At 45.1% G+C, this 16100-nt stretch overlaps 1 protein-coding gene across 1 annotated transcript; it reads right to left on the minus strand.

Annotated features, from left to right (window-relative positions):
- Positions 1-1924: 1924 nt before the first annotated feature.
- LOC118080196 (E3 ubiquitin-protein ligase TRIM7-like) lies at positions 1925-13587 on the minus strand. The gene is made up of 7 exons (XM_060270886.1): positions 13435-13587; positions 13059-13154; positions 12213-12443; positions 10550-10572; positions 7817-7896; positions 6638-6667; positions 1925-4587 (listed from the first exon to the last, which is right to left on the minus strand). The coding sequence occupies exons 1-7, from the start codon at positions 13585-13587 to the stop codon at positions 4070-4072; spliced, it is 1131 nt and encodes a 376-aa protein (XP_060126869.1). The 3' UTR covers positions 1925-4069.
- Between the last annotated feature and the right edge of the window lie 2513 nt (positions 13588-16100).

The following is a 16100-nucleotide window of genomic DNA, read 5'->3' on the forward strand; positions in this document are numbered from 1 at the left end:
CACAGGAAGAGAAAGCACAAAATTATCTGTTCCTTTCCAAGACGTCAACCAAACACAAAGGTCTCCTGCGCAGTTCAGAATTTTTATTCTCAAAATTTGTTACCAAAGTCTGGTTGACTCTCACACAAAAATCCCCCCCCCCAAAGAGAAACCAGCAGCCTCATTTGCACCCATCACCTTAACTTATTGTCCGCCAGGTGTCAAAATAAATTACTTCTGTTCGTGTCGCAACCTCCTGCCCACACCTCCAAACTGAGGAGACATTGAAGAGGATGAGACGATGAACGCGGTTCTGAGGAGTTAGCAACTGGAGCTTGGGGGGGGGGTATTCTGGCCTGGTGGGGATTGCTCAGCCCCTCAGCTGACATTGCTCTCCTTTCTGATGGCATCTTCAATACCATGCCTAGGAACAAGAGGAGAAATAATCGTGTGCATGTTCACGGCCACCGACTTGGCTGGCTTTCAAAGAGGATCAAGCAAATTCATGGAGGGCAAACAAGGCTATATTGATGGCTACTAGCAACAAAAAGCTGTTTTTTTCATAAAGCCTGCAACTCAGGGATGGCCCATGTGGTGCCCTCACGCTGTGCTTGGGTTCCCAACTCCCATCTCCCAGCGAGAACGTCCGGTCGTCAGGGGTGATGGGTGTTTAAAGATTCTCTCAAGGCGAATCTTTAAAAAATGTAGTATAAACACAGACTACTGGGAAAAACTGGCTTGTGAGCACTCCAGTTGGAGAACAGCCTTTACCAAAGGTGTCATGGGCTTTGAAGACGCTCGAACTCAGGACGCAAGGGAGAAACGTGCTAAGAGGAAGGCACGCTTGGCAAATCCACACTGTGATTAACTCCTACCCAGAAACCAATGTCCCCACTGTGGAAGGACGTGTGGATCCAGAATTGGATATAAATATAAAAAATATAATAATAATAATAATAATAATAATAATAATAATAATAATAATAATTAATTCACTTTTCTATCTGTCTTTAAACTAGATTGCATTTCTTTTGTGTTTTGAACTGTTCCATGAGAAGAAGACCACGGTGGGGTGTTAGTATTCGCAATTACAATGATAAAATATAAATCATCATCTCCGGATATGAAGACCAAATCTGGCACAAGGGTTCCTAACAGGGCCGTCTTAAGCATATCCGGTGCCGTGGTGCAAAGATCCCTCCAGCGCCCCCCCCCCCATTTCCCAGACTTGCCAACCTTTGGGGAAGCATCCTTGGGGGAGCATCAACCCTAAACGCATTAACTGGGCTGAAACCCCACTCAATGAAACGAGGTTTATTTCTGACCAAGTGTGGAGATGGCGAGGCTGTATTTGCAGAGGGCATTTGAAGCTGACGCGCTCTTCCAATTTCTTTTTTATTTTCTTCCCATCTGAAGTCTCCAGCTATCCTGCCTGACATGGGGGAAGTGGTTCATTTTTTTAGTCCTCTATTAATCCAATGATGCATGCATTTTCACAGCTGCATAAGGTCTTGTGGGGAGAGGACGGTTTTGTAGAATCACAGAGTTGCGAGGGGTCCTGAGGGTCATCTAGTCCCACCCTCTGCAGTGCAGGAAATGTTTGCCCAACGTGGGGCTCAAACCCACAACCCTGGGATTAATAGTCTTATGCTCTGCCAATTCAGACATCTCAAAAGGAAAACAAGATTGAAGGCGAGGAAAAGAGTATTTATTGGGACTATTAAAAATGTGATTGTCTCTTTAAGAAGAAGATCAAACTTATCCATTCTGAAGGAAATCAGCCCTGAGTGCTCACTGGAAGGACAGATCCTGAAGCTGAGGCTCCAATACTTTTTTTTTTAAAAAAATATTTATTGTCATTTTCAACTTAAAATTTCCATTCATATCATTATCTCTATATAACCATATAACCAATCATCATCAAAAAAAGAAAAAGTCCAAAAAAGGCAGAAAAAAGCAAAAAGCAAAAATAACTAAGAAAAAAAAACAGACAAAAAGCAAAAACAAAAGGAAAAGAAGAAAATAATACCAATCTATTATTCATCACATTATCATAACATTGACTTCCCCGCTCCTCCCTTCCCGAGCCTAAATATAACCCCTATTTAGCAATTTTCTAATTAAATTGAAATCTCTCCAATTATTCACCAAAAAAATATTCTAACATATACAATTTAGCATTCTAACATATTCAATTCTTTAAACTGCATTACCAATTTAATTAAGCCTCTAATTACACCCTTTAGCCTCTTAAATTTTCACTAAAATTATTCTAACTTATCAAAACAAATATTCTTTCCCTCCAATTACGATTTTAAAAACCTAATGTCCCCCCTCCTCCACCGGATGACTTTCCCCTGGATATCCCAATCAGCTCATGTGTTCAGTCCAAATCCAAACCATTTAATCCGTCCCTTTGTTTACAATTCCTCTCAACCCACTCCATCTCTCACCCACTTCAGCCCAGCTTCTTCGCTCCACCAACCCCTCTGCCATCCCCAGTCCAGTTGTTCCTTTTTCTTAGCCTCCCAGTTAACATGTTCTTCACCTGGTTCTTGCCTCCCATCTCTCACTAAGGAGGTTTGAACCCAGGCCTCCACTTCGGTCTTTGGCACAGCTTGATTATTTTTTCCAGGAACCTGCTCTCCCTCTCTCACTGGGAGACACAGGTCCTGGGAGTCTCTATCCGATACAGTTCTATTGTTGTAACTCATGTTCCGTGCAGCCTCTCCCACCAGCTGCACTTCGTTCGAAGTCTGTAACTCCTCTCGGTCTTCTTGTCTTAAAAAATTGAAGTTTTTATTTTCTAAAGTTTCAGTCTGTGCGTCAGTGCTGTCAGCGGAGAGGGGTTGGCGTAGGTTTTCAATGCATAACTTTGTCAGTCTCGTATATTCTTTAACTCCCTGCATCACCTCTTGCACTTTTTCCCACACAGTTTGCATCTCTTTCTCACACAACATGTCTGGTTATTTTGACTATCTCCGTCCTTTGTCTTCTCAAATTACAATATGGCGCATAGGCTGTTGTGCCCGAGAGTAAGTCCTTCTTTGGCTGGCCGGTACATCTAGGCTTCTGTCACCCCGCTACTGGAGAGTTTGTTCTTATTTGTATCCAAAATTTGCGGAGATCCAAATTAAATATCACTCACCTCCCCTTGGCTCCGCTACCACCGGGGAGGGGTTCAAATTGCTTTTTAGCAAAGTCCAGAGTCCCGTTCCAGCGTTATGGCTGCAGGCTCTGCAATTGCTTGATGGTACCTCGGTAGGGGGGGGGGGAAACGACCTCCGTTTTCTTTTAAATTCCCCTCCTGTGTCCCAATTCCGTCCAAATTTGTAAAATTTCTTTACTTACAAGTCCAAATTTATTTCTTTGGAGGTATCTAGTGCGCGTTGTCGCCGGCATGGAGCTTACCGCCTCAGAGGTAGCGAAAAGACCCAAGGCTCCATCCCGCTCTGCCTGCGCACGTCATCCCCCCAAAAGGGGGTTGTCGGGCGACAAACGGAGCTCAAAGGAGCTCAGCTGGGTACCCACGTCCCCAAAAAGCCAAATTCGGGGGTTCTCCGGGTGGCCGCTTCGCCCGAGCGGCTCTACCCCCCCCCCTCTGAGGCGCCGGGAACCTCGGAGCCCGAAAATTCCCCTCCGGCTTCCAATGGCGCCAGACCGGAAGTCAGCCCTGAGGCTCCAATACTTTGGCCACCTCATGAGAAGAGAAGACTCCCTGGAAAAGACCCTGATGTTGGGAAAGATTGAGGGCAGAAGGAGAAGGGGACGACAGAGGACGAGATGGTTGGACAGTGTTCTCGAAGCTACGAACATGAGTTTGACCAAACTGCGGGAGGCAGTGGAAGACAGGAGTGCCTGGTGTGCTCTGGTCTATGGGGTCATGAAGAGGCGGACACGACTAAATGACTAAACAAAAACAACAACAAAGCTGAAGAGGGAATTATGGGGAAAGGAAAGAAAATGAATCCTCTCAAAGGTCCTCCTGAAAAACTGCCCAAGGTTGTCTTGGCGGGTAAATGTTTTATATATCAGTCACTCTGGTCTGGAGAAAAACTCCTGCTGGGCCTGAGAGGCACATTTAGTCTCCTCAGGAGATACTGAGGTGGGTTTTATCTCTCCAGAGATGAAAGAAAGGGAGGAGGGTCTCTCCAGAGAACGAGGCTCCTGAGAACGTGTAGAGTTCGGCTCCTGAGTCAGCGTCATAAAAAGACACACGTCCCCCTTCATAGTCCAGAGTCACCCGGATCCTCCTGGGCTTCTCCCTCAGGGACAGAGGAGACGAATCAGGGGAGGTGAAGGCCCAGTAAATGCCTTCCCACTTCCCCACAGCCCAGATCCCCACCTCAGGACTGAAGTAGAAGCTGCCCTTTCTCTCCACAGACTTTCTGGCGACCCCCACAGCCCACCCTTCCCCACTTCCCACATTGACTTCCCAGAAATGTCTGCCTGCTGTGAATCCCTCACGTCCCAACAAACAAGAAAAGATGTTGAATCTCTCAGGATTATCAGGCAGGGTTTGAGGTCTGTCTCCCAATCTCAGGCTTTTCCGATTCTCCGACAGGATGAGCCAGGGATGGGCTGTGTCTGGATCCAGAGTGACATTTGCTGTTGGGGAGAAAAGAGGGAAAGAGAAGATTAGGCAGAATCAGCTGAGAGAGAGAGAGAGAGAGAGAGGGAGAGGGAGAGAGACTGAGACTCCTCCTTGCAGACTTTGATCAGAATAAATATCTTCCTTGTTGGTTTCTAAATCAGTTTTCTCCACTTTCATCAGTCTTTGAGAATTGTGAGCTTCGTTAGTCTTGTTAAGCCTTCACACATGAACCTTTGAAAGAGTCCGCCCCCTGAGGAAACCATTCCTGTGAAACGGGAAAGAACCTGGCTACCCGTCAGATGAGATAAGAACGTATGTGAAGAGATAAGAACGCATGATACATCATAGCACTTTATTGTCGGACTTTATTGCAGTTTATACTGAACTTTTAAGACTTCGAGCATGAGACTTTGCACACATTTTTGAATCTCCTTGTATATGTGAAGGTTGTTTATACATTTAAATATTTGCACCTCACAGTGGTTTTTCTTTTCATTGTTTCGCCAACATCACCATGGTTGTCTGTTTGTTGCTGCTTCTCTCAACCCAGGCATTTTCTAAGAGGAAAAACCACTCAGCAAACCTTTTACTCCTCTCTTCTGTTAGTGAAGGAGAAATAGAGGAAAATTGAAGGGAGAAGAAGAGAAACTGCTCTCCTCTTCCAGTCTTTGTGGGAATTGGCCGTTGGGGACCTCTGGGTTGGGCTGGGAGATGAGGACCCCCTGTTATAATAATAATAATAATAATAATAATAATAATAATAATAATAATAATAATAATATAATTACGTTTGCATACAGCCCTTCATCTGTAGGTCTATAGGTCTCAGGGTGGTTCACAGCATATAAAGACAACATAAAAACACATACAGTATAGGCATCCCCTCACTTTCACGGGGGTCACGTTCTGGGCCCTCGTACCCATATGTGAAAACCGTGATAAGAGGGGAACCTGTTTATTCCTTCTCTCCATCTCTCTCACCCACTTTGTCTCTCCTTGCCTTCCTACCATCTTGGAAGTTTAAGGCTTGCCGCCACGGAAGAGAAATCAGGTGGCAGGGTAATTTTACAAAGGATGGCTTATTCCATGCTTCTCTTTTGGATTTAATGCATACCATAAGACTAGTTCCCTGGGGGAAGGGAGGAATAACTCAAAAGGTTACCAGTTTGTGGCTGAGACAGTCATGATAGGCAAGTGTAGGGCTGCCATATTTTGAAGAGCAAGAAAGAGGACACATTTGCCAACTACTTTTAACCATGGATCACTATGACAACTCATTTTAAATACCCCTACTATATGTAGGCTATAGAAGGTGTGATATATTGCTAGTAGCAATGCTCTTAACTTTCAACAACAAAATAATAATAATACATATTGCTCCCTCACTTGCCACATTAAAGTTTTTGGGCTCACGTTCACCTCTTTGTGAACATAAGTGTGCACAGAACAATTTATTAAACTGTTTAACATCTGCATATGGACTCTCCTTAAGGGCAGGGGGATGTTAACTCTTGCCTTCCCAGACTCCTCCAATATCTTGTAGCTGAGCCCGCGTCCTTTTAGTTCAGCCACAAGAGAAGGGATTTTGCTAGCTTAAGAATCTGTTGTGATTCTCTGCTGCAGACTAGCTAAGCAAGGTGGCTTAGATCGGAGTCTAATACACTAGAAAAAAATTAATGGGATCATGTAAACCAAAAAACCAAACAAAAAAACTTGGGACTATGCCAAATTTAAAAAATCCTCCCAGGCAGAAATTTTAATCATGAAAATAAAGGATGTGGCAGGGAAAAAGAAGACATATGGCAACCAGGCCTGAAAAAGGTCACATGGAAAAGCGACCCAACTTTCTCTAGGCAGGAATAAAACTCTTCCCTCCTCTGTCTGATCCTTCTGGGAAGTTTCACCCCCCCCCCTTCTGCACCTCCAAGTCCACCCTCTCTGCATTTGTGGTACAAACAGCAGGGCTAGAGTCAAGCTGTGGGTGGTCTCAACTGTACAGAAGAGACTCTTGACCCACCATGAAACTCTAGTCCCCCCCCCCCTGTGAATTGGGGTGAAACTTACCTCTCTGGAGATTTCTGAATGACTGGACATCTGAGGAAGCAAAAAGACAGGCTTAATGGTCTACACTGCAATAGCTCAAAGAAAATCTTTTTACAAAATATCACCATAACATAGAATCTGTTGTTTCCATATTTCAAACAAGATTAAATCATAGAACAAATAATTGCAAAGATGACAACCGTAGGCCTAAGGAATTGAAACAACTAACGTGTTTACCTGTGAATCCTGCATTGCAGAGGGTTGGACTAGATGATCCTTAGGATCCTTTCAAACTCTACTATTCCAGGATTCCATGGGGAAATCAGAAATGGTAAACCATACTAGAAAATGGAGGAATACAATCATTCAAAATTCAGAAATGAATTGTTGATCTGTACTGGAGGGCTTGAGGAAGGTTAACATCTGCCCCAAATAAACTGGTGGGAAAAAGCTGTTCAAACTGAAATTTCCAATCATGCTGACAAACCAAATTGCAGAGGAAGAATTGGCAGAGCTGGAATGGGGCTGATCTCATGAGAACTGTGGGAACTCTGAGGAGATTGGGATGGCTGAAGCATGAGAAATGGCTGGTGAGCTTGAAACTCTGAGGAAGAGGCGGCTCAAGCCTTGGCTGTGCTGCTGGGAGACCAGCCTGGGCAGGAGGTGGAGGAGGGACTGGGTGCCTGTGGGTGCCCTTTAAAACACACTTCAAGAGGGGGAAATCCAAGCAAATCCCGAGAAGCCTCAAAAGAACCTCTCCAGATTGTGTGGAGGGAAAACAAAATGCAAGGGAGGTTCCCTAGACATGAGAACTCGAGAAGAGGGACATTGGACTGATCCTGCAGGATTCTCCTTAAGGGCTTTTGTAAGATATTGCAAGGCTCTGACGCTTTTTCCTACAAACAAGCAGTATATAAATTTTATGAGGGGGAAACCAGGATAATAGTCTATGGGCAGGAATGGAACTCAGACTGGTGTGCAGGTTCTTCACAGGGACGAACTCTGCCCCCACCCCAAGCCTTCAAACCCCCTCCCAGTTCATTCATGGGACATACAAAGAACCCAAACACCACTACAGGACTGTTACCCAGAGTGATGCCACTGATGGGGGTCCCAAACTCTGCAGCAGAGACGGTTCAAAACCCATGAAATATCAGCCCCCATCTCTCCTGTGAAATTGTTGCTCCCCTGGAAATTTACCTTTCTGAATCTGTTTTCTGCATAAAAGAGCATCTGAGGAAGCAAAAAAGATATAAAGTGTAAGGGCAACACTCTTCCACCTGAAATAAATCTCCATACAAAAGTAACACGTTGTGGCTCCCAAACGTCAAAAACCTAGAAGTAAATACTGCAAGAGCCGTGCCTCGGAAATTGACCGTTTTGTAAGTTGAATCTCCTTTTGGAGCCGATTATGTTCGACTTCTGAGGTTTGACTGTACAAGTATTAAATAGTACAGTGGAACTTCAGAAGCTGACCGCCTTTGAACTCGAATGTTTCAGCTTCCAAACAAAAGAAAAACCGAAGTGATTGTTTTTCAGAAGCCGAACCTCCAGCACAGCTTCTGCAGCTTCCGATTGGCTGCAGGAAGCTTCTTCAGCCAATCGGAAGCCATGCCTTGTTTCTTGAACCATTTTGGAGCCAAAAGGACTCATGGAACAGATTAAATACAAGAACCGAGGTACGACTGTAGAAAAAATGATAAAAAACAAGAAAATCATAGGAAGAATCAATGAAAATAACTAAAGCTTTAAAACTCAGCAATCATAAAGCAAGCATACAAATAGCACAATAAAAATATTCAGTATGAATCCTGATGGTCTCTGAACTTTGCCACAGAAATTGGGCTCTACATTCTTGGACTGGAGGGAGGAAGAGCAATAGGAATCCTGTAAAAGTATAAAGAGGGGAGATGGAGGCAGCCGTAACATCTTCCCCAAGTAAAGTGGTGGGGTAAATTATTAAAACCAAAATTGTGAAACATGAGAAGTGAAGGTTGCTGTGGAAGGATTGGCAGAGCTCTCATGCAAAGGGAAGTCCTTCCTCAGCAACCTTTTAGAAATCTTTCAGATTTTTAACAAGCATAATTGTGCCCTATAGCAGTGGTTCTCAACCTGTGGGTCCCCAGATATTGTTGGACTACAATTTCCACAATCCCTGACTGCTGGTCCTTCCCACTAGGGATGATGGGAGTTGTAGTCCAACAACATCTGGGGACCCACAGGTTGAGAGCCACTGCCCTATAGGATTCATGTCCTCTTGCTTCCATCCTCAATGTGGGAACTCTCAGGAAATTATTATGCTTGAAGCCCTAGATATGGCAGCTGCAGGGGAACGTCTGAGGAAGAGATGGCTCAGGCCTTGGCTCCACTGCTAAGAAACAAGCCTGAGCAGGAGGTAGAGGGGGAACTGGGGGCTTCTTAATGCCCTTTGACTCCATTCATAGCAAGAGAGGCTCCCAAAGGAAAATCCCAGATTGTGTAGACAGGATACCAAAAGGAAAAGGAGGTTCCGTAAAATTGTAAACAGATGCACATGGGAGGAAAATATCCCGACTTTGCTTGACACTCTGGTTCAGACTTTCTTTACAAGCTCCAGTGTCATTTTTCATTACCTTTCCATTTTTCCATTGTATCCTCCACAAGGTGATTTACATCACAGGATTCCAAGATCCTGTTCCTCAGTTCTGGAGGGAAAGCCAGTGGCTTGTCTAGACTCTCCCTTTTCTCATACCTGGTGAAAAGAGAAACAATGTCAGCCCATTCAAATCCACAATTCTTGGCACAGGAAAAGAATTTTTTTTGAAGAAAAGCCCTGTTTTCCTGGGATTCAAACAGCCTCCCTTAGTGCAAGAGTGGAAGGGCGCAGGGCTGGAAGGGACCCAAGGATCAACCGCTATCTACCAAAACCTACCGGGGATCTACCAGTAGATCACAATCAACCTGTTGGACATCCCTGGCCTACAGGGACCGGCAGGCACCGAGTGGGGAGATTAACCCTCACTATGGACTCCTCAACCAGACCCCCAAGGGCCAACACAGCAACCCCAAGCCTCTCCCCACTGTTGTCTATTAAAGAAGTAGCAGAATCAAATGGTATCAAAGGGCAGGAATTGTCTGAGGGTGAGGACAGCACAGCACACATTTTCTTTTTCTAAATGTCCCCAGAGAAGGTGTGAGGAAGATAAAGGGATTCACTTTTCTTGGAAAACGTGAAATGTTCCTTAAAACCTCTACTCTGAACCTGAATGACACCTTAAATTTAAACACTGCAGCCGGAATATGGTCAGGAAAATAGCCAATTCCTTTGTGAGAAATCACCCCCTCCCAAGGGGCTCTATGGGGCAGGTGTTTGCTTGAGATAAGGTGGGGTGGCTGGCAGAGTGTTTGCTGTAAGAGTGACTAAACTGGTCAGTCAAGAAGGAAACAACTAAGGCAATAATTGCTCCAAAGAAAGTAACTTTGCCTTGTTGTGTGCCAGTAAAACTGCCTTCCCTTAGCGACACTTGAGTAAACTCAAAATATTTGTTTTTGGAGCTTGGGGATCTTGTCCTTTGATATATTAGATAACCTCAGCTCTATAATCAGATGTTTGCAGAAGATGAGACAGATCTTCCACAGGTACACAGCCAAATCAAATGACTAATCAAAAGGACATTCAGGCCAATACAAAACAAATTATAATCTGTATAACTGTATAATTGTGTATGATTACAAAAGAAAAACCAAACCTCACCAAGGAAATGGCGCCAATTCATTGGGGAGAATTGGGGGGCTACAAATTCCAAAGAGGGGGTCCAGTTTTACCAGTGAGATGCTGCAGGGAGTGAGTCCTACAGTCTCTCGCCTGCAGCCCCTGTTTGAGGGCCATGTTTGAGGTTCTTGCATTCTGGCCTCATGGAGGGATGCTAATGGAAATGAGCCAGATCCACTTACCTCTGCAAGGTGCTTCTCACATCCTAGAGGGAAAAAGAGAAGGGAATTCACTGCACACCACAGGCCACACTACGAAGACCCCCTCAGACCTTGGCCCTTGGATGTCAGTTTGCCTGGCACATGCCAAGGTTGTGGATAGGGATGGCTGAATCAGCCAGTTTTGGTTTCTCACAGTTTTTATTTTTCCACTCTGAGATAGAATAATAGAATCATAGAGTTGGAAGAGACCACAAGGGCCATGCAGTCCAACCCCCTGCCAAGCAGGAAACACCATCAAAGCATTCTTGACATATGCCTGTCAAGCCTCTGCTTAAAGACCTCCAAAGAAGGAGACTCCACCACACTCCTTGGTAGCAAATTCCACTGCCGAACAGCTCTTACTGTCAGGAAGTTCTGTTTAGGAACTTTAGGAAGTTCTGTTTAGTTCTCTTACTGTTTAGGTGGAATCTTCTTTCTTGAAGTTTGAATCCATTGCTCCGTGTCCGCTTCTCTGGAGCAGCAAAAAACAATCTTTCTCCCTCCTCCATATGACATCCCTTCATATATTTGAACATGGCTATCATATCACCCCTCAACCTTCTCTTCTCCAGGCTAAACATACCCAGCTCCCTAAGCCGTTCCTCATGAGGCATTGTTTCCAAGCCTTTCACCATTTTGGTTGCCCTCTTCTGTACACGTTCCAGATAATTTTTCCAATATCAAGTTCTCCACATTTCCACATAGGTTTGCAATTATTTTTAAAAAATCCTTATGAAAATCCACCGGCATTTTAGGGAAATTTCACATTTGTGGGTTCAAGAGAAGATTCCAACACATCTCATGTCTTAGATTATAATTTATTAATTTTACCCCCGTTGGCATTGTGCAATTAAGACATAAGTAAGCCTACAGGATAATCCTACTAGGGCACTGTCCCAAATTGTCTTCCACAGAAGTCCCCAAATTTCAAATGCTACTTTCCAACTGAAAATAAAAAAGCACCTGCAGCATAAAATGCCTCCAAAGGGGTAATAAAACAGCTCAGTGTTTCTCTGGGCTCATCCACACTTCTGCTTTTCCTGTGCCCAGAAAACATGGGTCCAAGTGGTTTAGCCTTTGCCCTGCCACTTTCCCTCAGGAAAAACCTGCTCCTTAGTGCAACATCAAAGCAATCTGGAGAAAACCTGGCTGACGTTTGCTCTCAATCAGGAGTAAACAGTGGGTTTTCCTGGAGGAAAGGGGTGGGAGAAGCAGCAGTCTGGATGAGTCCCTCTGTCTTGCTCTTTTGTCACTGTGACTGAGGACCATTTTGGACCGATATGTATCCACGGGGAAAGTGATCGACCCAGAAGTCGTGGAGGGAACGGGAAGAGAAGCTTGGTCAAGAGACTGGCTCATGTCGGAAGGAGGCCTGAATGCATCCTCGGTGAAGCCCCTCACAGGACAGGAAGGCAGCATTGCCCAGTGGGAAGGCATTCAGAGACAAATCATCAGCAAAGAGCAGAAGATCACCTTCCGTTCCATCAAGAACACCCAGGTCTCTTGGGTGTTCCTGTCCATTACAATCCTGACTAGTGGCTCCATCAACTGAGCCCCTGAACTCCTTGCATACATGAAAGGGGCACAGAAAGAATGGGAGGCAGCCTTTTCCTGGAGCCTTGGGCTGTTCCTGCCACAGTCTTACCTGCAGGAGTTCACTCGCTGGCTGCTGATGCTTCTCCTCCATCTCCTGGATGATCCTCTTAAGGGAGGAGAGTTTCCTGGAGAGTCTGGCCAGCTGCTCATCCCTTCTCCCTACAATCTCCTTCTCTACCTCTTCCATATGATTCAGGAGACGTTTCTCTTGTTCTTCCAGGAACTGGCGCAGTTCTCTGAACTTCTCTACAGTCTTCAGCCTCTCCGTTTCTGTTAATTTCTGCAAGAAAAGAGGAGGTCTGAGTGTGGACAATGGTCAGCCTTCAAAACAGCAGGACGAAAATTATAAGAATTCCACAGGGAGGGCACTTCTGATTTTTCAGAGACATCAAACCTCCAGTGGCTAAGGAAGAAAATATTTATTTTGAGGAGAGGCCCTCCCCATTGCTATTTCTGTTGACTTCTATTTTGCAGAGGGCTACTGCCTAAAGCAAGGAGCATTTTCCTAGCCATGGATGTTCCCTGCATGTTTTGGGGCATAGCATAACCTGAGTTCTAAGTTGTTCAGAGAACATCCATGGACATAAAACACCCCTCAGTTTAGACTGGGGCCATTTAGGTGTAGGAAGGCAACAGAAACAGAGGAAGAGGGGGAGGACAAAGTGCAGAGTTCATCCCCATAGCTCCCCTGTTTTCTTTAAAGGTTCAAAATGGCCTGAGTTTCCTAAAAAATGAACAAGATTGCCCCATCACTTCTTAGTCCTGACTCTATTATTATTATTATTATTATTATTATTATTATTATTATTATTATTATTAATTGAAATTATATACTGCCCTATACCTGGAGGTCTCAAGTGCTTGTTCCCTGTCTAGTAACAATAGAGACCCTTACAAGGAGGTCTTTGCTTTCCTTGTCCAGATCTGCTTGAAAGGCGAGAATTTCCTCTCTCTCTTTCCTCAGAATCGCCAGGCGGCAGCAGATCTCTCCCTAAAGAGAAAAGAAAAAACTCAGCTTGGATTGAGACACACAGAGAGATGAAAATCATACTGGCTTCCTGGGTCCAGTGGCCTTGCTATAATAGCAAAGTAGTTTACTGGAGGAAATAAAAGTCCAGATGTTTTCAACCTTTTTGGGTCCACGGCTCCCTCAACAAACTCCCCTTGCTTGCAGAGCTGGCAGCCCCTCACCCTTTCTCAAACCCCCTCCCTTGCAGAGTGCTCTCTCAGCCTCCTCTCCTCTCCCCCCTCCTTGGGAGTCCCAGCCTGACTTGAGGTCCCAGGGAGAAGTGGGAAGAGGAGGAAGGGCTAGGCATGATCCAACCTGGGATGTATCGGTCCAGCATCAAAGAGATAGTGAGGTGAGGATTGATCAGCCCCTCAGCTGACATTGCTCTCCTTTCTGATGCCATCTTCAATACCATGCCTAGAAAAACGAGGAGAAATAATCATGTGCATGTTCACGGCCACCGACTTGGCCAGCTTTCAAAGAGGATCAGGCAAATTCATGGAGGACTGTGTTTTTCATACAGGTGTCATGGGCTTTGAAGATGCTTGAACTCAGGATGAAAGGCATGCTTGGCAAATGCACACTGTGATCAACTCCTGCCCGGAAACCTATGTCTCCACTGTGGAAGGATGTGTGGATCCAGAATTGGCCTCCACAGTCACTTACGGACTCACTGTTAAAACCGTGTTTATGGAAGACAATCTTACTCAGCTACAAGTGATCGCAAAAGAATAAGAATCCATTTAGACCAGGGGCCAGCAAACTTTTTCAGCAGGGGGCCGATCCACTGTCCCTCAGACCTTGTTGGGGTCCAGGCCATACTATATTTTTTTGGGGGGGATGAATGAATTCCTATGCCCCACAAATAACCCAGAGATGTATTTTAAATAAAAGCACACTGATTCCCGTTTGTAGGCTGGATTTAGAAGGCGAGCTGTCTATGCAGGCCATAACGTGCTTCTTTGTAATAAGAGGTAACCAACATATCACTTCTGCCCTCAAGGTTTTTAATGCTAAAGTCAGAGCCCAACTGCTCTATGGAATTCCAATTTGGATGACAGGGTTTAGCGAAGTTCTGTCAGACTCCTTCCCTTCCCCAGGGTTACAACGGTTTTGCACAAAGATACGACAACTTGGGCACTCAGAGGATGAAGAATTTCACCCGCTGTCTCTGTGGTGTGATCTTCCCGTTTCCATTCACCGTCTTGGCTTCTCAAGGCATTTTTCTGCGTATAACCCTGGAAAACATCATTTCTCATCTCTCTCTTTCCCACTTGTTCTGAGTCTTCTGGAACATATTTCCCCTCAACTCGGCTACGATCAGCCACCTTTTCTTTACCTGTAGGTTGAAATTAGAGAATCCCAAACTCAACTCATTCCCCGATAGGATGGAACTTGAATTATTATTATTATTATTATTATTATTATTATTATTATTATTATTTATACCCCGCCCATCTGGCTTCCCCAGCCACTCTGGGCGGCTTCCAACAGAAAAATAAAACACAGTAATCTATTAAACATTAAAAGCCTCCCTGAACAGGGCTGCCTTCAGATGTCTTCTAAAAGACTGGTAGTTGTTTTCCTCTTTGACATCTGTTCGGAGGGCGTTCCACAGGGCAGGCGCCTACATATGAGTGCTTTAAACATAATGGTAGGGATGTGGGGTTAGCCTGAACTTAGCATAACATTGTGGATCTTGGAGGGACCTTGGGGTCATCTAGACTGACCCGCTATTCAAGGTAGGATCTGCAGTGCCAGGTGCCACCGAAGCATCCCTGGCGGACGGCTGTCCACTCTCTTCTTTAAGACCCCCAGCGACATTCCCACCTCCTCCACGAGTCGGTTCGATCCTCTTTTTAAAGCCATCCTTGTTGGGGGACTACAATTGCCTCCTGTGGAGGGGAGTTCCAGAGGTTAAAGATGCGCTGCTGTGAGAAGGTCTCTTTGGTCTCCGATGCTCTGGGAGGGATGCTCAAGCTGGCAGACCCCCTTCGTTTTAGGAGCGTCTCTGCCCCATGCCGTCCCCCTGCCCTACCACCCCTCCCCAGTACCCCATAGAAAAGCACTGTCCGCGTACCCTTTGACCCAACTTGCTCAAAGAGTTTGCTTCTTATGGAAGGGGGAAATCAGCAGCACAGAGACCCCTGGCCGCTACCCAGAGGAGGGAGAGCGATTGCAAAAGAGGTTCTTTTTTTCCTCCTGCCTCTCCACCACCATGCCCCAGTCTAGGACACTGCGCTCCTCCCTCCTCCTCCTCCTCCTCCTCCTTTTCTTCTTTCCTCCTCCTTTTCTGCCAGCTGCAATAGAAATTCAAAACCAAGGCCCACCCCCTAACCAGGGAGGAAAAACCCTTCCTGGCTTTCACACGCCTGCCTCCCTTTGTGCAACTCTAGCCATTGCAGCTCTGTGGGTTTAACTCTTCAGCTGCACAAATCCATGCAGAATAGCAGAGTTGGAAGGGACCTAAGGGTCATCTAGTCCAACCCCCTCAATGCAGGAATTTTTCACCCAACATGGGGCTGGAACCCATATCCCTGAGATTAAGAGTCTCATGCTCTGCCATCTGAGCTATCTTAGGTGCAACCTTATTAGAAACGGTGCATTATTATTATTATTATTATTTAATCGTATTGGCCCAAATATAAGCTGCACTTTCCCCCCCAAATTCTGACCATGAAAAAATAAAGTGCAGCTTAAATTTGCGACCTTACAAAAATGGGCTTTTACGATATTGCTGCTGAAACAGACATACGGTAAAGGGAACAAAAAAAAATGTTTTATTGCTAGTTTGCGAGCTTAAGACTTCATTTGCCATTTACGGGTGTGAGTGCCTGCGGAATTGTAGCAATTGAATAATAATAATAATAATAATAATAATAATAATAATATATTTATACCCCGCCCATCTGGCTGGGCTTCCCCTGC

Source organism: Zootoca vivipara, chromosome 2, assembly GCF_963506605.1.
Source record: "Zootoca vivipara chromosome 2, rZooViv1.1, whole genome shotgun sequence".
NCBI lineage: Eukaryota > Metazoa > Chordata > Lepidosauria > Squamata > Lacertidae > Zootoca > Zootoca vivipara.